The 23,760-nt window shown below is 39.7% G+C and overlaps 1 protein-coding gene across 2 annotated transcripts in view; it reads right to left on the bottom strand.

The window, feature by feature from the left end:
- The window catches only part of si:ch211-267e7.3 (ADAMTS-like protein 2), a 31,909-nt gene extending 8,827 nt beyond the window's left edge, over window positions 1-23,082 (bottom strand). Inside the window, exons 1-12 of one of the 2 annotated variants that reach the window (XM_056390475.1) lie at window positions 22,950-23,082; window positions 19,239-19,328; window positions 18,701-18,804; window positions 8,170-8,245; window positions 6,801-6,903; window positions 6,287-6,432; window positions 5,993-6,116; window positions 4,875-4,955; window positions 4,361-4,536; window positions 4,069-4,203; window positions 3,789-3,981; window positions 2,724-2,792 (exon numbers count right to left, since the gene is read on the bottom strand). In XM_056390475.1, the coding sequence (XP_056246450.1) occupies window positions 2,724-2,792; window positions 3,789-3,981; window positions 4,069-4,203; window positions 4,361-4,536; window positions 4,875-4,955; window positions 5,993-6,116; window positions 6,287-6,432; window positions 6,801-6,903; window positions 8,170-8,245; window positions 18,701-18,804; window positions 19,239-19,328; window positions 22,950-23,042 (1,390 nt within the window). In that variant the 5' untranslated portion in view covers window positions 23,043-23,082. Of the gene's footprint in view, window positions 1-2,723; window positions 2,793-3,788; window positions 4,204-4,360; window positions 4,537-4,874; window positions 4,956-5,992; window positions 6,117-6,286; window positions 6,433-6,800; window positions 6,904-8,169; window positions 8,246-18,700; window positions 18,805-19,238; window positions 19,329-22,949 lie in introns of both variants that reach the window. The other variant, XM_056390474.1, reaches the window with a different exon arrangement.
- Window positions 23,083-23,760: the final 678 nt, after the last annotated feature.

The raw sequence follows: 23,760 nt of genomic DNA, 5'->3' as shown, positions 1-23,760 counted from the left end.
CCATGCTGACTAACTTAAACCCAAACGGTGCACAGATAACCCAATTGTTATATCTACTTTAAGAATCCGGCAACAAATCAAGCAACACTTCGGCTGGAACATGCTCCTACTTAACACCCCAATTTGTAATAATGAGCCCTTTAAACCTGCTAAGATTTATGCTAAATTCTTTCTCTGGGCCAGACAAGGCCTTAGCACAATTAGTGGCTAAGGCCATTCTCTTGTTTTGCTCAGTTATGCACCACCTTCAACCTACAGCAATCTGAGCTTTCCAGGTACTTTCAGGTTCAGCAGTTCCTTAAATAAAACCCACCCTCATTTCCAGGTGCCCACTCTCTGGAACAGTGAGGCCAATTCCTTTACTTTTGCTGTAGACTGAAAACATTTGGGTTTGACATCAAAAGATGAATATGAGACAAGAGATCAACATTTCAGCTTTTATTTCCAGGTATTTACATCTGGATCGGATACACAACTTAGAAGATAGCACCTTTTGTTTGAACACACCCATTTTTCATGTGAGCAAAAGTACTGGAACATGTGACTGACAGGTGTGTTTTGTTGCCCAGGTGTGTCCTATTACATTGATTATTCAAACAATAAATAGCGCTGAATGTCTATGCTCAGTTTCAGATTTGGGTTTTGCCTGTGCAGACTGCATTTATAGTTAGAGTTGTAACCAACATGAAAACCAGAGAGCTGTCTATGGGTGAAGCTTAGAGAAGATGGAAAATCAATCAGAGCCATTGCACAAACATTGGCCATAGCCAGTACAACCATTTTGAATGTCCTGAAGAAGAAAGAAACCACTGGTGTACTAAGTAACACACGTCGAATGGGTAGACCAAGGAAAACAGCAGCAGTTGACGACAGAAACATTGTGAGAGCTGTAAAGAAAGACGCTAAAACAACTGTTAGTGACATCAGCAACAACCTCCAGAGGGCAGGAGTGAAGGTATCAGAATCTACTGTTCGCAGAAGACTTCTTGAACAAAAGTACAGAGGCTACACCAGAAGATGCAAACCACTCATTAGCAAGAAGAATAGGAAGGCCAGGCTGGAATTTGCCAAAAAGTACAGAGACGAGACTCAAAAATTCTGGGAACAAGTTTTATGGACTGATGAGACAAAGATGAACCTTTACCAAAGTGATGGAAAGGTTAAAGTTTGGAGAAAGAAAGGATCTGCTCATGATCCCAAACATACAAGCTCATCTGTGAAACACGGTGGAAGTAATGTCATAGCTTGGGCTTGCATGGCTTCTTCTGGGACGGGCTCATTAATCTTCATTGATGATGCAACACATGATGGCAGCAGCAAAATGAACTCAGAAGTTTACAGAAACATTTTGTCTGCCAATTTAAAGAAAGATGCAACCAAACTGATCCTTCATCATGCAGCAAGATAATGACCCAAAACGCACTGCAAAAACAACAAAAGAGGTCATCAGGGGCAAGAAGTGGAAGGTTTTAGACTGGCCAAGTCAATCTCCAGACTTAAACCCTATAGAGCATTTTACCTGCTAAAGAGGAGACTGAAGGGAGTAACTCCCCAAAATAAACAACAACTGAAAGAGGCTGCGGTGAAAGCCTGGAAAAGCATCACAATAGAAGAATGCAAAAGTTTGGTGATGTCAGTGGGTCACAGGCTTGATGCAGTTATTGCAAGCAAAGGATTTGCAAATAAATATTAAGTCTTATTCACTTTAATCTATTTTAAGTCTATCTGTTCCAATACTTTTGCGCACCTAAAAATTTGGTGTCCTGTTACAAATAATGCTATCTTCTAAGTTGTGTATCAGATCCAGATGTAAATACCTGGAAATAAAAGCTGAAATGTTGATCTCTTGTCTCATATTCATCTTTTGATGTCAAACCCAAATGTTTTCAGTCTACAGCAAAAGTAAAGGAATTGGCCTCACTGTTCCAATACTTTTGGAGGGGGTGGACGTCTGTGATTGCCTATCGTAGAACACTTTTATTAAGGAAGAAACCCTTGCCTCCATCTCCAGCCTCATGGCTGCGAGACATAATGTCTTTCTTGGAGTTAGAAAAGATTAAATTCTCCATAGACTGCTCGACAGATAAATTTTACAGTCATTGGCGATCCCTGATCACTTAGGTTAAGAGTCTGACTTCCCTTCCCCAAGAATGATTACAAGGGTGAGATGGCTAACACAATGTAGCAGTTGTATCCTACATTTTGGCATGATAACAAAGCAGCATAGCAATCTATTTTGCACCACAAAGACTCATACATACACACACTACACTTTGTTCTCACTTTCCTTTATTTTATTTATTTATTTATTTTTAATTTATAAATTTTTTCTGTAATATACTTTGCTTTTCTATCGTTATTGCTGGTTGTTTTCTGTTTTTACTATTAATTATGTTGGTCAATACTGTCAGCACAGTTCCTTAAGATAAAGAGCCCAAAGGGTTAACAGGGAGGTGTTGGATGGGGCAGTGGGGGGGCAAGGGGCTGGATATAATAGGAGCATTTGTTGTCATTGTTTTTTTCTGTAATGTATTGTGATGACTCCCAAAATGCCAATAAAATATATTCACAAAAAAAAATTGTTCATCTGCAATGTCTTGAAATAGCTCCTGTATACCATTTCATAAAATTTCAAAAACACATTTTTAGTTCTATATATTGATTTTATATGGGGAATGGGGAATGAACAATGGGGAATAAAAAGCTCAATTTGTCTTTCCTACCTGGGAAAGAGAGAACTAGAGTGTTGTCATCAGTAGCGGACGGCTCATCAATCAAATTGGAGGAACTCCCTTAATGATCAGAAGAACAAAAAGACTATGAGACAAATAGACATAGACAGACAGGTAAGCCCACAGCAGTAGGAGGCTGGACAGAAGGAAACAGTATACTGAACATGTTGCTAATATTAAGGTCAGCATATTCTACAAAAGAGGTCATGTTTACACAGTCCAAACATTCATTTGTGTCTGTATTTTCCAAATCTGTCAAATGAACAGTTGCAGCAATGACTGACCACCAGAGCTTGACCAATAAACGACCCAGGACAATATATCAGCCATATTACAGTGCATTCAGAAAATGTTCAAACTCATTATATGTTGCAGCCTTGTGCTGAAAGTGTTTAAATTATTTTTTCCCCGATCAATCTACACTCACTACCCCATAATGTTAATGACAAAGTGAAAACACTTTTTTCTCTTTCAAAATTCCACATCATGTCCATTCAGCTGAGTTTACTACAGGTGGACTCCAATCAAGATGTAGAAACATTTCAGAAATGGAGGAACCTAGGCTAAATTTCAAGTGTCACAGCAAAGTGTCTGGATACTTGTGTTAATATGATATTTCTTTATTTTTTCGTTTAATAAATTTGCAAAAAATCCTAAATTTATCTTTTCACTTTGTCATCATGAGTGTCGATTGATGAGGGAAAACAAACAAACAATTTTAGCAAAAGGCTGCAACATAATGAGTCTGAATGCTTTCTGAATGCACTGGAATTATGTTAGAAAAAAAAAATATATATATATATATATATAGATATATATAAATATTACATTGTTGACAGTCAATGCCAGCTATGATAATTAAATAACTGTTTAAATCATGGAATAAAAATGTAAAGATTTGGTAGTTACAGTTACAGCTTTTTAAAATCAACTATGAGCTTGTTTCTATATATATATATACTCTGTCTATTGGCAGCTTCTACACAAACATTTGTAATTTGATTTTAAAAAATTAAAAAATTTTATTATCAGAAGACAGCTCAGTCTCTGACTCACGGTATCCAGATGGTGCAGGAGGTCCCTGCTCTTCCACATCATTGTGGCTGAACACATGACTGGTGACATCAGCCGGTCTGTAGACCAACACGGCCGCTGGTGGTGGAGGGCTGGGTGTCCGAATTTCCCACAAAACCTCCTCCCCTTCTTCTTCTTCCTGTAGCTGGATATTTGATTGGTCGTCAGCTGCCAGCTGTGTGTTGCAGTGATGGAGAGATGTCACACTCCCTCTGCTGTGGTTTGTCAACCTCACTTCATCCCCTATGACGTCCTCATTTACCTCATTATAGGTGAAGTTAAGATGGGAGTGGCCAGGGCTCAAAGTGACACCCTCTGCAGCAGTGATGTCATAAGACTTGAGGGGGATGGTGTACTCGTAGGTGATGTGAGGGAGCTTCCCATTCAAGTTGTAGTACTACATACACAATGATAAAAATTATACTGATTAAAATACTTCATACTGGGATGAAATTCAATCATATTTTGTTGTATTTAAAAACAAGACACATATACTATACTATATACTATTTACAAAATGTGTGTGTGCACACATCTCTGTGTGCGTGCACTACCATAACATTGAGGCCCTGCAGTGTTGGTCCCTGGGCGATGATGTATTCCAGCCCATCAGAGAACACATTGCTTGGACGTCGGTATTTAAACACTGTTCCCGCCACTCTGAAGTTTTGAGGATGGTCAAACACAGTGTTTCCATTGAAGAAGAAATTACCGGCTTCATCTGACAGGGCTGGATATGACAGGAAATGGGTGAAAATTGGGTGAGATCAGAACTGGGTCAGAACCCAAACATCTACAGAAAGATTAGTCAATTTCAAGAAAGTGTTACAATACAGCTACTGGTTCTTGTTTTGGAAATTCCAATTACCAGAGCTAGAGGAGAAGATTAAACTAATAACAAGGTCCAGACCATGTTCAGTCAATCTTATGTTATATCATATATTCAAATATATATAATTTCATGAATTAAAAAAACATCTCAAAACCCCCTTTGTGCTTTAACTGTTTATTGAAATCTGGAGATTTCATATTCAGTATATTGACCTTACAGAAGTTGTAGGTTCTCACCCAGGATGTTCTCAGTCTTGTGTCTCTCTATGATCTGAATGTCTGTAGCTCCAGCTGGGATGTTGGTGATGAACACGTAGCCTGATGGCAAAAATAGAGGCAGGATTGTCTGATGTGACCTAACTGTCAGTAGTGAACAGTGTAGCAAAAGTGTGTGTACAAATTAAACAAAAGACAGAAACTAACATGGTGTCCCTGTTGGAAATCAACCTTTGCTGCTGTACACATCAGTTCAATCTGATCTCAACTTCTCCAGTAGCTCCAAAGGCCCAAATCACAAATAAACAATCAGTAGTTTCCAACTTAGAAGCAGATGTGCTGAGTTTTGACATTTGGTATTTTTGTTGGTCATAGCATCAGCAAGTCCCAATCTACAGACATGCTACTGGCTGAACAGAGCTAAAATGCAAATGCTAATATGTTGATCTTTAGCAAGTATAATGTTCAACATCTGGGTTTAGCTTGTTAGCATGCAAACGTTTGTATAGCTAAGGCTGAGAGAATAGTATTGTACAAAAAAAATCTTTTCTGATGATGGCGTTAGATGAAAACACAGAGGATCACCAAAGTCATTAGAATACATCATCCGAGCACTATGGATGTCTGAACAAATTTTTTTGCCAAATCCATCCAGCAAATGGAGATATTTCACAATATGAGTGAAAACTCTATGAACCAAAGCGGTGCACAGATCAATTGATCAACAAAAAGACCAACAGCAGCTAGCGTGGCTAAACAGTTATGTTTAAAAAAAAATCAGACATTGCTTCCTTGTTATTGAAGATAATCCACTGATTTTTCATTTCTAAATGTAAAATGTCCTTTACATCATTAGAAATGACATTTCATTTAGCTCCTTTTGTACTGGGGTGTATGTAGACGTCTCAATAGCAGCTAGCTTGTGGTATCTACCCATGTAAAACTATCTGCATGGATATATACCACAAGGGTTGAGTGGAAAACAATGTTTGAATGTGAATGTGGATCCAGCATATTTAGTATTGTTGGACCAGTGTAACCGAATTCATCACCTGATAACTTGACTTTAACAATAATGGTACATAATTTTATACTTGTACGCACATCTGTCTACATGTGTGTTTGTGTGTGTGTGTTACCTAACTGTGTGAGTGCCTTCCTGTATGACCCAGAGATGCGCTGGCATGACGCCCCGTTGCCTCCACACACTCCACATCTGTCCACTGTCTTACTGCTGTACAGCTTTCCCTCACAACCTACAGGCTGCAAGAGAAGTTCAAAACATGTTTCACTTGTTCAATTTTTCTCATTAACAAGAAAACTTTGCCTTAAATGACTTAAAAAATCAAATATATTTTGCTATAACTTAAACATTTAATAAATATTAGTATATATATTCTTCTGAAAACACCACTTTTCCTTTATTGGATTACCTGACATATTCCCTCTATACAGACTCCGTGGTATTTAGTATCGCGGCAGAATGTACCATCATGGGCAGGAACGAGGAGCTGTCGCTCACCACTGATGGTTGTACACTGCAGGTCACATGGCTTATTGGAGATGCTGATGTAATCAGCTACACAGGAAATTACATATTTTAAAAGATATTTACTTTACTGACATCACAATCTACGATTTCTGTGTAATGAAATCTACAAAATTCAGTTGGATTGCAAAAGTGCAAAGTTGCCTTGTGAGCTTTAACTGAAGAGTAGATCAGGAAACTCACAACTGCTAGAGTTAGAAAGGCTTTAATAGATTCCCCATGTAAGCAGTCAAACTGAATGATTTTCAGCAAGTGGCCAACTGACAATTGTGAAACAATTTACCTTCATTTATTTGAGAAAGCACAGCATTCAAGTTGTGAATGTTCATGTCCAGAATAAAGAAGGAAGGAAGACAGGCAGGCAGGCAGACAGACAGACAGACATACCGACGGTGTACCTGGGTAAAGAGGTATCCACTGGTAGTATCTTCTTCCAAAGGCTTTAGAGTTAAATTGGGAACACTGGTGCTGTTTGAAGCTAACACTTGGGCTGAGACAGGGCTGGCAAGCACAACAACACACAAACACACACGCACACACAAAGACATAGAAAAGGACAGCTACAGCTTAAAAGACAATTCAAGCATGACAAGAGTTTTTCAGTTTTTCATTAATTTCTTCCTACACTGTCTGTAACTTGATTATTTTGATTGAGAGACTCCTAGAAACATAAGTATGGTGGCCCTGAGAGCTCAACACACTGCAACTTCAGAGAACACATGCTGCACGCTGCAAAAACTCACAACACATGCAAATAAACAAAAACGTTGTAAATTAAGTCCTACAACACAACAGAAGTGATTCTAGGGACACTAAAAAGTCATGAACCTGGCTGGAACTTGTTGTTCAATGTCAAATTGTAACCTCTGAAGTTAAAAGCACTCACTTTTTTTCCTTTTAAGTTATTTTTTGCCTTGATTCTGAGAGGGAGAGAGAGAGAGAGAGAGAGAGAGAGAGAGAGGCCGCTGCAGTTAGGATTACTGCTTCATGCCCCGCCCCCCAGCGCTACCTCTACGCTTGTGTCTGCTGGAAACACTTCTGTTGTGCTGTAGGACTGAATTTTCAGTGCATTTGTTTATTTGCATGTGCTATCATTTTTTTGCAGCGCATGTGTTGTCAAATTGATGAAAATATTTTTGTATGCGTTTTCTTGAGGTGCAGTGCATTGAGCTCTCAGGGCCACCGTACTTATGCCTCTAGGAGTCTCTCAATCAAAACAATAGCAAAAGATGGTGTTGGGTGAAGTGGCATGGGATTATGGGAGTTGTTGTCTTTACCAATGCCATCACTGCATTCTGCTTTGTTTGGTCAGGTCATTTCTTTGATGACTTATGAACCAGGTGCTCAAGAGGTTTTTAATTATCTGCAGAGGTCTCCAGTGACTTGGTAGAAACACCAAATAAGGAACTTTGGTTTTAAATATCAGTGTGTCTCCTACACTGGACGTCAGGGAGGGTCTGGGAGCCAAGCTACTGTTAATGTTGCTCGGATTGTTTCTCTGACAACTTATGATCCATGACACGTAAAACTGGATAAAAATCTTTTTAATTTTAACGATTCTGGTAGGCAACCACAACGAGGCTAAAAGAGGATATGACGCCATTGACAGGCGACGAAATGAAACAGATCCTTACCATGATTCAATTTTTCTGGTCTACTTGTTTTAAGACATTTTAAGACATTTTAAAACATTTTAAAACATTTTAATGCAGAAAAGTTACATATTATACCTTTAAATTTAGTATCAATATGAGTGTAGCACCATACCTGGTTTGGACAGAGCTGGTACTGTTTAGGAGAGCCAACACAATATGAGCTGTTTATGTTCTGTGTGGTGGACAGCCTGAGACAAAGACAGGATATGGAATAAAATATGGTTAATATACTGCATTACATGTACAACACACAGTGCTGGATGTGTTGCTGAAGGCAATGAAAATATACTATCACATAAGAGAGAGGGCAGGTTATGGGGCTGAGACCCTAATTTAACCCCAAAAACCAAGTAGCACTTTCCTTCATCTGCCTATCAATTACATTATGATGGAGGCCATGCACAAGAAAGATATGATGTGCCTACCTCTCTTCTGGTTATCAAAGGCACTGTCAGGGACAAGAATATCTTATGTTCAATAAGGGATGTTCTTGCTTTAATTGAGACATAGCAGGAGCAGGCAATGAGAGCATTAGTTACTGTTTTATCTGTCATTCATCTGTCAAAACTGAAGCACTTTGGAAATATAGTTGTGCAGATGTTACAGCGTCTTCAGTGGAGCAGTTGGAGCAGCAAGCACACTGGAGGGGGTCAAGTCTGTTGGGGAGGCTGGACTGAATGTGTTGCAGGACTATGGCACGGATTGGTCCAAAACCTCTATTTTGACGGCCGCATTAAGACAACAGAAAATGTCGTCTTTACACCTCAATTACGTCTAAAGATGACAGAAAATGCTGTGTGAACACGCTAATTTTTGAATGTCTTAAGACGTTTGTACCATCAATACTTCCATGCTATTGGCTGGCATCAACATACCCACACCTTTTTGACAGAGGGGCAACATTTCATACACAATGAGTTGTATGTATGCCTATATTGTGGTTATGTGGGCTACTGCAAGTGGGTATGTTTTGGCTACGTACCTATCATTTGTCTTATATGCAACTGCGAATCAGTATATGGGACAGCCCATTTGTGCAGAGCGGGGGTCAGGAAATGACTAAATCACTGAAACTGAAAACAAGCTGAGGCAATGCAACATCATGAGCGGTGAATTTGAGCGGGTTTGAGTGACATCTGTTCAAGTTCAAGTATTCGTTTGTATGAAGTCTATGTGAGTGGTTCAGGTGCACTCCTCGCTCTGCTCCCTGCTCCACCCCCTCACCTGCTCTGTCTCTACATCCTATACAGTAAAGCTGAATGATTAATCGCATTTGCGATAATATCGCGATATGATAAAATGAGATATTCTGACCGCAAAGGCTGTGATAACACTCTGGTCATGTGACATGCAAGCAAGAGTAGAGTAGTCGGCCAAAAGAGGGAGCAACAACTGGATAAGCGGTACAGCGTGCGATCCCACACATATTTTAGCTATTTTCGTTTTTCGCTAATACAGCAGAGCCCTATCAGAGTCTTACGGTGTATTTCATTAATGAAACTCAGCGCTCACTGCCTTCAAACTGCCTACTTCCCAGACGAGCACACGGGGGAAAACATTGCAGCTGGCCCAAGAGAGGGGTTTGCCAGATGGGATCTCCATGAAGAAAACCATGTCTGCATAACAATGGACAATTTTACATGCTTACAAAGCTGTAAGTTAAACAAATCAGTCAATATACTACTGCGATTGAAGTAATTAAATAAAAATATGTCATTCATATCAATTCATGCATCATCTAATTTCATCATGACATTTAGGCGTGGCCTACATGAAAGAACGGTTTATGTTTAATCTATCTAATATTGTGTTAGTTATAATATAGAATGATTTATTGCTTGTGTTTGTTGAATAATACAAAGGATAAGGAACTTGAAAAATGTAGATTATTTTCCCAAATTGTTTAGCCCTACGCTACAGGTTCTCATTCCTGTCCAGAGGGTGAACAGACCATATCTGTGTTTTTGTTTAACAGGAAAACATTCTCTCCACTAATCAGAATGGATCTTAAACAGTTTACATTGAAATCACAGCCTCACTGAACCAAAGTTCTCTTTTTTCCTCCAGTCTGCTCAAAATTCAACAGGTTGTCATTTGTGCTCTAACACTGCCATCTAGTGGCACTTAGACAAACACACCACATCTAATAAATATGTCAATTATGATATTGAAATTACATTTTTCTCAAAAAGTAGCAGCCTCTAAAAAATGCAGATATTAATAACATCAATATTATTTATATGACATTATTATTATTAATAATGTCAATATTCCTAACCTCAATTCATAGGTTGAATTGGGAATAGTTTCTTTTCTCGTAGCCATAGAGAGCAGCTTCGGATGGGCTTAGCAAGGGCCAGTTACAACATCCAGCGAACCTGACATCACTTGTATGCACATCAGTCTAGATGAGGACACCCATAGCTCTGAACAGCTACACGCCTTTTGGGAGGTGGAGTCACTGGGTATCATTAATGAGAAAACCCAGACCCCGGAGGAAACAGAGGCTATTCAGAGCTTTGAACAGACTATAACACACATGAATGGCCGCTACCAAGTTGAGTTACCATGGCAACCTGACAGACCTGAGCTCCCGAACAACTTCAGGGTCGCTAAGGAGCAGTTTGAAGAAGTCATGAGGAGACTAAAAATGGATGCAACCTTGTACACGAGGTACAATGACATCATACAGGATTACCTGCAGCAAGGCATCTGCGAGGCTGTACCAGAGGACAGTTCAAGGGCAAAGCAAAATAGAAATATGAAATATTACATGCCACATCATGCTGTCATAAAGCAACAACCAAACAGAGTGGTGTTTGATGCATCTTCATATGAGGAGGGTTGCCCATCACTAAATGACAGAGCCCAACCTTAATCCAAATCTGTTAGAGGTGCTAATCAGATTCAGACTAGATAGCCTGCAGATATTACCAAGGCTTTCTTGCAGATAGCTCTAGCAAAAAAGATCAAAGATGTTGTTGGGGTTCCTGTGGCTCCAGGCACCTGCAACCAAAGACTAAAAATGAGTTGCGCATCATGAGAATGAGTAGTATTCAGCATCTCTCCTAGCCCATTCCTGTTAGCTGAAACAATAAGGAAACACATCAAGCAGTACGAAACAGAGCAGCCTAGAGCAGCAGAGGCACAGAGATTCTTTCTATGTGGATGACTTAATTTCCAGTTCATGTGATGTGGAGGAAGCCTTTTCAGTCTCCACAATAGCAAAAGGAGATTCTGTCCCGTGCCGGCATGAACCTGTGTAAATAGGTGACAAATTCACCAGATCTGAGAGCCAAGTGGACAGAAAGTGGAGTAGAACACACAAAAGAAACAGACACCTGTGCAAATGTACTGAAAGTGTTCGGGTTAATGTGGAGATCTAGAGTTAGTCTCAGATCAGACTACCAAAGTTTTTCTCTTAGCCTTAAAAGAGATTTATTGCAAGGTGAGGACTGTGTAAAGTAATTTACTTGGACAATGCCAAGATGTTCAAAAGAGCAGACCAAGACCTGAAAGAACTATGCAGGCAATCAGATCATCAGAGCATCAGAGCTCATAAGATTCTTCACAGACAAAGGGATCACCTGGAAGTTTATTGCTGAGCGAGCTGCTTGGTGGGGTGGCTTCTGGGAAAGACTTGTGAGATCTGTGAAAACATGCTTAAGGAGGGTCATGGGGAAAGCTTCACTAAACCAGGAGGAACTAATGACTATCCTTGCAGAGGTAGAGGCTGTGGTGAACTCCAGACCTCTCTCCTATGTACACAGTGAGGCATCAGAGCACCAGCCATTCACACCATCTCATTTCCTGGTTGGGAAAGGACTAACTTCTCTACCACCAAAGACTGTGCTCCTCCCATCTCAGGCGACCAATGTGAGCAGAGAGGACATGGGTTGGAGATGGAGGTATCGTCAGCGTCTCTTAACCAGCATTTGGAACAGCTGGCGAAAGAACTACTTAATGGACTTGAAATCAGCTCACAAATGAAATCAGCTGACCTGTTCAGTTAATATATCCATTAGAGATAAGTTAAAGAAATGGACTGAATAGGGTTGATCAACTTATCATGGAGGATGTTGTGAACGGTTTGGTTCAAACAAGCTAAATAATGTGGTTTATGTTTCTTTGTTTGAAAGGCAGCTAATGGTAATGATTTAGTAATATGATGAAGTGTTGAGCAGATGTGTTTTTATTTTGAAGTATAAGGAACAGGAGCTGTTGCGGTTTTATTATTAGTAAAGTGTTGATGTTATGAAGTTGAGACACCGGCTGTAAGAGCCCGGTTTGTTTACGTTGTGCTTGTAAAACTGCAGCATACTGGCAAGTAAAATGTTCCATTTTGACACTTGGTTTGTTCATTGCTCGAAGCTCCCACTACACAACACTGTGAACTTTTGTCATAATTGCTGCGTGAAGTCTTGGGTTATTGCTAAAACATCCAAAATAGTCAGTATGTCCAGTTTGTTCTTGAGTCCAAGTCAACATTTGTGCCAAATTTGAAGGGATTCCCTTGAAGAGTTTTCGAGATATGGCGTTCACAAGACCAAAACCATGCTTCTGTGAGGTCACCACGACGTTGACCTCTGGCCTTTAACCTTTGACTACCAAAATCTAATAAGTTCATCCTTGAGTCCAAGTGAATGTTTGTGCCAAATTTGAAGAAGTTCGGTCATGGCGTTGCTGAGATATATCGCGTCCGCGAGAATGGGACAGACGAATTGACAATCTGAAAACAACATGGCTCTGTGCCGGCCCTGACTGTCACTGGCATAGAGGAATAACAACTTTCATCACCTGTCAGTCATTATGGATGGCATATTATGAATGACACATAATTTCAGTCAGGAATCAAAGTGCTGTAAATACTGTAATAAACCTGAGGGCAAACCCTGCAGGATGCCAGCTGAAGAGCTGAGGTTTAGTGGGTGTGGGAAAAGAAGAGAAAGAAATGTTACAATCCACAACGATCTTTTCCCAAAACCTTTCCTTTAGTACACAGTCTATCATGCCCACACATAGCTTTTGTGACAACTCGCCTGTTATGAAGAAGTAGTTCTTTGTAGAATAAACAGTGATTCACTGACATTTAAGGCTCATAATGAGAAGTGAGTTTGTTTAATGAGTAGCTAGAGCAGCTGACACTGTGAGCAAACACTACTTACAGTATATACACTTCTCAGACACTTGGCATAAATTCACACAGCACATTTAAAATGCTTCACACTGACTAATGCTGATGTTATCCTCATTACCATCTTGCATACCAAATTGATCACAATCAGTTGCTCCATTTGTTCCAATTCCAGACCTTTTTGTTGTGGCCAACATTTCAAAATTTCAGAGGAACTTCAGAGAGCACTCAGTGAAAACGAATCCCACTTCCACTTTTCATAAAGGCAGATATTCAGACACTTTTCAGTAGCTTAATGTAACAAGACTCGATCAGAACCTGGTATCTGGCTGGTCAATGTGTGAAATTGAACACATAGTTGAAAACTGTTACTGCTGTAAACACTCTAGACTTAATCCTATCCCGTAGAATAAGAGGTATCTAAGTCTGACTGTCTCTCCCGTCACTTCTGCAATCTCTGATCACTTTTTTATCAAGTTTGAAGCAACACTAGCTTGTCCTCACATTACTAGCTCAATTGTATTTACCACACAACACATTGGTCCAGCAACTGTAGCTGCTCTTGCTGAGAAACTACTGGAGCTAAACTGGTGTTGGCTTCCAAACCCACCACCTGTCTACTGGACCCTCTACCAGATAAGATCTCCAAAGACCTATGGCCAATGTTGGGACCATCAGTACTGAACATTATTATTGTTCCCAGTAGCTTTAAGACTGCTGTGGTGAAACCTTTGCTTAAAAAAACACACGTTGATCCATCCTTAAATAATTATCAACCAGTCTCAAACCTACCTTTCTTTTCGAAGGTACCGGAAAGGGTTGTGTCTCAGGAGCTTTTGTCTCATTTGTCTAATAACAATCTTTTTGGACCATTCCAGTCTGCTGTATGCAGGGCCTGTCACTCCACTGAGACAGCACTCACTAAAGTATTAAATGATCTTCTGATCTCCATGGATTCGGACTCTACCTCTGTGCTCCCCTTGCTGGATCTCAGTGCAGCTTTTGATACTATAGATCACTGTATTCTCTTAGACCAACTTGAAAGCAAATTTGGTGTTTCTGGCCTGGCCCTCACCTGGTTAAGATCCCACTTATCTGACAGAAGACAATGCATCTTCTATAATATCACTATATCGACATACTCTGTTGTGAGATATGGACTACCCCAGGGCTCTGTTTTTGGCCCCTTTTTTCTCTATATATTTCACCTCTTAGTCAAATTATTTCGCAGTCATGGAATTAATTTCCATTGTTATGCTGATGATACTCAGCTGTATGTACCTATAAAGGCTGATGATTCCTCTCTGATTACAAATTTAGAGGTCTGTTTGTCTGCTGTGAAAAGATGGATGTCTCATAATTTTTTGCTCCTAAATTTAGACAAAACTGAGATGCTGGTCATTGGCCCGACCCAACACAGACACCAGTTTGAGCAATTAACAATAACTATTGATAACTGTGTGATTTCTCATAGTCTGACAGCCAAAAATCTTGGTGGCACTTTCGATTCTTCCCGCTACTTTGATCAACACATTATCACTAAGACTGCCTTTTTTCATCTATGTAACATAGCTAGGATTCGGTCTTTTCTGTCTAAGACTGATGCTGAAATCTTAATCCATGCTTTTGTTTCATCAAGACTTGATCATTGTAACGTTTTGTTTTCTGGCCTGCCACATGCTCGTATTAAAAGTCTTCAAATGATTCAGAATGTTGCAGCTAGAATTGTTACTAAATCCAGAAAGTTTGACCATATTACACAGATTTTAGCTTCCCTTCATTGGCTTCCTGTCCATATCAGATCATACTTTAAGGTGCTTTTGATGGCATATAAGGTTCTACATGGACTTGCTCCTTCATACCCGTCTGATCTGCTTAAATCTTATACTCCATCTCGTGCTCTCCATTCCCAGAATTTAGGGCTCCTGTCTGTTCTCAGAGTTAAAAAGACATCAGCTGGCTGCAGAGCCTTTTCCTATCGTGCCCCTCTGTTCTGGAACAACCTTCCTGTTGACATCAGACTGTCTTACTCCGTTCAGACTTTCAAACTTAAAACGTATTTTTATGTCTTAACTCTCAGTTAGCTTCTTATTCAGCCTTTGTACCTGTTACCATCCTACCACCGGCGGGTGGGCCTCAGTCTCAATAAATCAGTAAACTCAGTACAGTATAGTACAGGTTGTCCTGCCGACAAGATCACTGTAAACTTTCTGAAAACCACTGCATAATTCTAACCGTTTGTTTTTTCCCTCAAGCACATGAAGCACCCAGGCTGTGTGCCTCTCTCTCTCCCTCTCCTCCTTTATCTCCTTCCTGTTACTCTCTGCAGGTCCTCCTGCCTCCAGAGCTGTAGAGTCTGGATCTGCAACTGCAAACCACCTACTGCCCTCATGATCCTGTTTAACACCTGCTGCTAAACCTGCTAAAATTTACTATAATTTGTAATGATAATTATTAATGTTATTAGCTGTCATTGCTATTTTTATCAGTATGAGCACTACAGTTGCCATTACATTACTATTGCTGTTACTGTCGCTACTATCATTATTATTAATATTGCTATCATTGCATGTTCTTGTTCTTTTCCTCTGTGCTTTCTCTTGCTCTCTCTCTCTCTCTCTCACTCTCTCTCTCTCTCTGTGTCTTCTAACGGCCATCTGCCGTTCAAGGCAGATGGCCACCCACCCTGAGTCCGGTTCTGCTCAAGGTTTCTGCCTCTTAAAAGGAAGTTTTTCCTTGCCACTGTCACGTAGTGCTGCTCTTGGTGGGAATTGTTGGGTCTCTGTAAAAAATATTATAAAAAGAAGGTCTAGACCTGCTCTATTTGGAAAATGACTTGAGATAACTTATGTTGTGAATTGGCGCTATACAAATAAAATTGACTTGACTTGACATCAACACATTCTATTATGATTCAGCCTAGTGTCTGCTGGTTTCAGTCCAGTGTCAGCTGATTTCAGTCTAGTGTCAGCTAGTTTCAGTCTAGTGTCAGCTGGTTTCAGTCCAGTGTCAGCTGGTTTCAGTCTAGTGTCAGCTGGTTTCAGTCCAGTGTCCAGTAAACAATGCAGACTGTAAAAGTCCCCTAAAAAAACTGTTTGTGCCAATTGATTTTGAAAGGGGCATTGGGGAAACTCCATTTCAGTCATGTGGTATTCAGCTGACCAATGATAAAACTACGATCACTCAGTCAGTCAGTCAGTCAGAAGCCGCCACTCTGAGTTAAACTGCATTGTATGTAACATGACCTAAATCACTCAATGCACAATCACCATTATTACTCACTGCTTCACAGTTATTGTGAAACCATGAATATTAATGCTAGTTTTTTCATATTTCCAATTCACTCATAGTGATGAACAACAGAGTATAATCACTTACTTATGCAGCTTTCTAGCCTCTTTTAGCTGCTTGTTTCATTGTTATAGCCCACACTCTGATCTCATCAACTTCCTCTCCAGCAGCAGGCAGCTGGAGTTTTTTGTTGTTTGTTTTTTTAAGATTATGTTTTCATCGTTTTGCTTTTATTGAACAGTCCGTGTTGAGAGACAGGAAATGTGAGGAGAGCAATGACATGCAAGAAAGAGCCAAACTGTGGCCGCTATGTGGTATGTGCCTTAACCATTAGGCTACCTGGGAACCACAGGCAGATGTTTTCATTGAAAACGCTCTGATAAACCCACAGAAAAACTGGCTGCCCGGTACCAAACAGCAGACAAACACCATTGATGTGCTGGTGAACATAGTGGAACATATAGCATAGATAGCATAGATAGCATAGATAGCATAGATAGCATAGATAGATAGATAGATAGATAGATAGATAGATAGATAGATAGATAGATAGATAGATAGATAGATAGATAGATAGATAGATAGATACTTTATTTATCCCCTAGGGGAAAATCATGTTAATGGATATGATGCAGACATGTTACCATGGGCCCTGCTGAATGAAAATCTGTTGCTCCTGTGTTTAGTTTTCTGTTGTGACTGGGTGAATATTGTAGCAAGTGCACACATTTACATGAGATGTGATCAACTAAAGAACATGAACAACTTGGATTTTTTGACAGTAAAGCAGTAAGAATCTTTATTCACTTGAAACTGGCTCATGGAAATGCATCTTAAGGGCCCAGCACTTCAAAATGTGGCTAGATTTCACAACAAGCAACATGTGTCTGCACAAGTTGTACCAAGAAAAATCTTAAGAGTGTTGTAGTTTATGTCCAATATAATTCAAATTCTGTATGTGTGTTAGGGGGGACCTAAAGAACTCCAACACGGAGTTAATGCATCTGTCTTTCATTACCGTGTGAACCCCCCACCCTCCAGCCCCCAACCCCCACACATAAACACCTCCTCTGTCTATCTATCTATGTCTCTCTTTCTTCAGCCCATCCTCCTACACTGTTTAGACGGTAAAGTAGGAGAGACAGCAGTAAGAGGTGAGCGGGAGGTCAGTATGTGAGAGTGTCACATCTAATTGGTAGAGGATGATGAGGGGAGGACAGGAGAGGAAGAGGGGAGAAAAGAAAAGCAAGACAAGAGGAAGTGGAATCAGTGAATAAACTGGAAAGCGAGGAAAATGAGGAGAAGAGTGTGGGTTTAAAAGGAGAAAAATTTGATGAAAATGGAAAGAGGAGTAAAAGGGGCAGACATGAGAGGAGAAAATGGGAGGAGAAAGAAAGGGGAAGAAGGGGGGAGACAGAGGGCCAACAGTGAGGGCAGAGTGGTGTTAATCTTGGTTGACAGAAACTTCCGCAAGTCTGACAGGGGAAGGTCAAAGGTAACAAACACACACATTCTGTCAACACTCTACCTATATTCCATGTGTGTGTTGCCACATTTCTACTCACTCTGCCACAGTGTGTTATTCCATCCATTAGTTACACAACTTATCCTTTGACGGGACCAATGTGACCATGTTATCATATACAGAAAACGTCAAAAGGAAGGTGCCTGATCCTGATCAGATGCCTGAACCGAACCACCTCAACTGGCCTATTTCAACTTCAGCAGCAGCTCTACTCTGAGCTGCCTCCCGACTTAGAGAGGGCAATCCACTGTTTTTCGGCAGAGATCCACAGCCTCAGAACTGGAGGTGCTGAAACTCGTCAACAACGTCACAAAGACTGAATGGCTCGTAGCAACTGCCCCTGTACCCCATACCCCCATACACCCCACAAGACGTCCTGGGGGACACGGTCATGACCCTTCAACAAAAGTCCCAAAAACTTGTGTAGACTGAGTGGGCAAACTCCCATCACAGTTCATTAGTAACCATGCAAGGGTAAAGAGCTGTTCCATGACCAGGACAGAATCCACATTGCTTGTCCTGGATCTGAGGTTGACGGTCAAGATCTACCTGGTTTGAGCTACCACAGATGGTCATGTTCACTTGTGTGAACTATGGTTATGTTTGTACCCAGTTTCCATAGTGGTCCCCACAAAAATGACTTTCCATCTACATTTGTGTGTGCATCGATATAGCTATTTTAAAACACACTACCTCTGTATGAGACAGTGTCTCTCCTGACTCCTCACTCCTCCTCCACAGCTCCTGGAACAAGAGGACCAACTGGACCACTCCCCCCACCACTGAAACACCTCCTCCTAGAAGAGAGAATACACAGTCAGAAAAAACAACCGGAACAAGCATGTCATTTCAACTAGGGAGAGGTGTAACTTATCAAACAGCAGTTTGGGAATTGAAGTATTATTGCAATTGTTGGTCCGCCTTTATTCTGGCAGCGGAGGTAGTCACAGAGCCAAATCGACATCTGTATAAAATGAAGAGATGGCATTGCGGGACAGACACCCACGCCTCTGATTCTGGTATGCCGGCATGCATTAAAAATCACACACTGGAGCGTCAATATGTCAGCTTTGTTTTGTTCAGTGTAAACAGGCAAAGGTGGCATAATGAAGGTTCTTCTTAACTCCAAAAGAGCCTGAGTAAAAAGGGCTTCACATATTGATTTGAGTCAGACACAAATTAAATTCACATTAAAAAAAGATTGAAGAGTGTGAGTGTGTAACTGCAGTACCTTATTGCTTGTCTGTTTGACATTCAGACTTCCATGGCTGTGTGATTGTAGATGGATGGTACCCTGCTCCACCCTCCCTTCACTTCTGTCCTGGCAGACACACATCACATACACAGTCACATATACATATACATGAACTTGGAAGACATGTACCCAGAAATCTCAATTCAGTTGAACTGACCCTTTAATACACTGGTAAAACTAAACATCTAAAAGTTGTATCTGCTGACCACAACGCTAAAATGTCTTTGTGGCTAACTGTGTGCTGTTGTGATTAGCTAGCACATGTGATTTCAATGGTTATGAAGTCCACTGCAACTTCACAAGGTTAAAATATATTATAACTGAGTTTTGGGTTTGATAGGAAGCATGTCTATTTAGTTTTTAGCATTGTAAGAAGAAGACAGTTTAACTTTTTGTATGTGATAAACCAATAACTAAATAGCACAGGGTGTACTATTCAGCTAGTATGTAACAGGTTCACTTTTGGTCAAATTATGACCAACAGATTTGAATATCTCTATAAATGTATTTAATCAGATATTGGTTGTCACTTGCAAAATGTATTTGTGTGTGTAACGATATCTCACCCCAGTTTCTTCCTCCTCACTGCCAACCATCTGCTCTAACTGGTTTTGTTTACATGCAGAGAGACAGCCGGACTTCTTTAGGTTTCACTGTTTCTATTTGATTTAACCATTTTCAGCTACTAGAATTCACCATTTGAATTTAGTATTTGAATATTGAATGAAATGACTAACTTAAAAGCAGCTGATTAAATAAATCAAATCAAATACACTGTACAGAATGTTTCCATTGCTTTAGGAAACAACCTGATGCTTTATGAAATGATTAATCAAGCAACATTACACTAACATTTTTTGGATAGCTATCATATTAAAAAGTTAACCACTGGAATCATAATTGAAACGGCACATCAACAAACATTAATATTTTTTGAGATAAAAAGAATAATGGAGGGCCCCTGATCTATACTTTTAGCATTTACCAGCAGCAAGTTTATAAACAAAGTGGAGGAATGGAGAACAGTCCAGTCAGTATTGGCAGGGTTGATATTATGAGTCAGTATTATCAGAGATACATCTATATCAATGTACAGAATTGCCAACCTAAAGACAATGGCACCACTACATAGTCCAGCACATCACAGGTATATTTTTCAGCTGTAAGTAGTTCTCTTCAGTACATGTCTTGGTCGCTAATTAAAGAAAAAAAAAAAATTTAAGGGATCTCATCAAAATATTTCTTTATGTTTTTAAGTTTAAAAAAATAATACCAGAGGATATATTGTTAAATCCCAGTTATGGAGTCCCTTTTGACTTAACCATAAAATGCATTTGCCCAGGAAACACTTACATGACCAAATAAGTGCAAGACATGAATGGATATGAGAAAAAGTTAAAGTCTTTGAAAATGAAAATGAATTTCATTTAAGCAAGATTCCTTGATTAGAAAAGTAAGATCAGGCTAGTTTGCTGAAGTGGCTCTTAGATATTAGGTTTGAATCAAAACAGCACACTAACAGTTTTCACAAACAGGGCTATAACAAATGGAATGGAATATAAAAATACACTAATATATAAGTCTGGACTGTTGCTCAATATACTTATATGTGTATATATATATATATATATATATATATATATATATATATATATATAGTTAAATTAAGCGAATCGTCTGCTATTTCAAACTAAGTGATGTTACCACAATGAACGTAAACCTTTAAATAGAAAGCATTGCGTCACCACTGCTATGGTGCATTACGTTTGCGTGTAATAATGTACAAAGACTGCTTAACTACTGTTGGAAGACACTGTCTTTAAATAACCTTTGCCAAAAAAGTATATTAGATGTCATGCCAATTGTTGTGTGCATTACACAACTATCCCTTTTTACTGCTGCCATCATTTTTATGTGTAGTCAACTTGATCCACGAAGCTCAGCTCCACATCCACAAACTCAGGGCTCTTTTAAATTCTCTATACAGTATAAGTTTTTTTCTTTCATTGCCAAGAATAAATGGACTGAATTAAGAAATCTGTGCTAACCAAACAAACATGGGGCAGCTTATCAGCCATCTCTGGGAATGTTCAGTTCACTTACATACACAGAAACCAAGAGTGTTTATCATTTAGAGGAAGAACTGTGAATGGTGGTGGTTACTACTGAGGAAAAAGTGTCTGCAAACAATTGATTGCACTTTGAATATGCATCTGTTTAGAGTTTCATGAGACCTCAACCCTGCTGGGCTGGCTGACTGATGGCTGTCACCATGTTGTCTTATTTACACAGTTAAACAATCAAGCCTCCTGGTCAGGCAGCAGATCAGTCTGTTGGTTTGTCAGTCACCTAATACTGATTTAGCCCACAGTCAACAGTGCAGCCAAATGGCCGGTCAATGATGTGAAGGAAGAGATGTTTCTATCCTACAATCTATGTGACCGAAGTCAATATAATGTTTCCTTCACTGATAGCTATTGTCTGTTTGACAAACTAAATTACTTAATTACTTATATACTTGGCCACATGAAGAAAGACAAATAGATTTTCCCTACAAGTAAAAGCTGCATAGTTTAAATTATTGTCTTTAAGGGGGATTAATCAACATAACTGTTAAGTACTGTATGTGGACTAAAACTACCAAAGAATTAATGAATTGTTTCATGTTGAATTGTTCATCCAAATTCACAATATTAAGCAGTATCTCAGTGAGTTACTGTGATTTGCAACTTAATTAACATAATATCTAAATCTCTAATGTAGGTAGATTTTCCACTGCCAGAGATCTACATTTATTTCAGATAGTACAGATAGTACAGACAAATACAGAAACACGTAAATATAAACATAAACCTATTATTCACATGAGTTGCATTTGCAACCATCTGCCTGAATAAAACATGAATATAGTTACAAACATTGCTTCTGTTACATCCAATGTACAAATTGGTCAAGTTCAACAAGGCTGCTGTTTTTAGCTACATCATCATGAACAAACAGATAAATTGACGCAGATCAACATTTTACCCCACTCAGAGAAAATTTTAATCTGGTGATTACAATAAACCTCACACAACAGGTCACGATCATTTGATGTGGTTTGATCTGAGTATAAATCTGGGGGAACCTCATTCTTCAGTGTTACAACTGGTTTGGAGAGAGAGGGGTAACCAAACACCATTTACAACTGACATCATTCATGTCACTTCACTGCTGCCTTGTTTATCGTCTAATGAAAACACATGTTTAGACAGTCGTTACCGTTCATTCCTTGACGCATCCGAGCATCCGAGACCAGAGTTAATTCAAAAACAGCATCAGCTTTCTCGGAGGTTCGGCTCAGAGAACAGTGATGTTCCCGCAGTTGGTAACAGTTAGCTTACCTTCACATACACAATAACACTGTGGTTATGTGGCTTTTCGAAGCCCGAACTTCTCTGGGGAGAGAAATTTAACTCAGACATTACCGTTACTGAGTTAATTACATCTTTGAAAATGTCTCCAAGAATTAATTTAAGCAGAAAAGTAGACAGTGCTCTGAACGATAAGGAAGGCAGCATCAAAGTGACAGACTTGAGAAGTGACTACTCTCCATTGGAGCAAACTACTAGTCCCCCCTCATAACTTTAAACCACTGTGCTAATGGATAACTACAGTGAACAAACGGCTACTCCGCAAGCTATTTACCTTAACGGGCCAGTTGTTCGTTAGCGGGAGAACCGGGAGGTGTAGCAGGAGAAAGGAGCAAACCGGGAGAGCTAACCCTCCGTTCCCGAACATGGTTCATTCATGTCATGGACCGACAACTCTCGCCCTCCCCTTACCTCCGCTCCCCACCGAACTCCACTACTTCTGCCCACTTCGCTCCTCCCACTTCGACCCCTTTTTTGATGTAGCCACGCCTCCCCGGGTTGCTCGCGCTCACAAAAGTACGCACGCGCACAAGGACACCTTCACTTGTTTGAGTAACGTGGTAGTGCAGCAGTATTCAATATATCCCGGTGAGTAAGACATATATCAAGAAAAGGGTGGCAGACAGAGGTGGACAAAGTTCACAGCTCCATTAGGCTATTTGGGCCACCAAAGTATAGCTCCTCTGGTCAAATATGACTCCAATACAAGTGAAAGATGTTCAGTCAGATTTTTACTTGAGTTGAGTCACCTGCTTGATGTTAGAAATACTAAACTACAAAAAGTAGCCTGCATTTTTGCTATTTTGTGTATGTATTTATGTATTATTTCATTGTTCCACAGTGTAGGCTATGTACAGAACCTATGACTCTGAAACAACCTGCTGACTGACTGATTGTTGAACCTGTAGAATAAAAAGCATGTAGAATATGCTACAAATCGTATAGAAATTACCATAAAAACACAACTGAATTAATAAAAGGACAGCAATTGCTGTTTTCGTATTTCTTTTTTAGGGATTAATGAAGTTTGGTCATGGTGAACACAGCAAACATTTAAAACAAAATGAATCTTTTTCTAAAATCTC

This window comes from Seriola aureovittata, chromosome 12 (genome assembly GCF_021018895.1).
Source record: "Seriola aureovittata isolate HTS-2021-v1 ecotype China chromosome 12, ASM2101889v1, whole genome shotgun sequence".
NCBI classification, from domain to species: Eukaryota; Metazoa; Chordata; class Actinopteri; order Carangiformes; family Carangidae; genus Seriola; species Seriola aureovittata.
The sequence above is the reverse complement of the archived record's forward strand: the minus strand, read 5'-3'. Positions and strand labels throughout refer to the sequence as shown.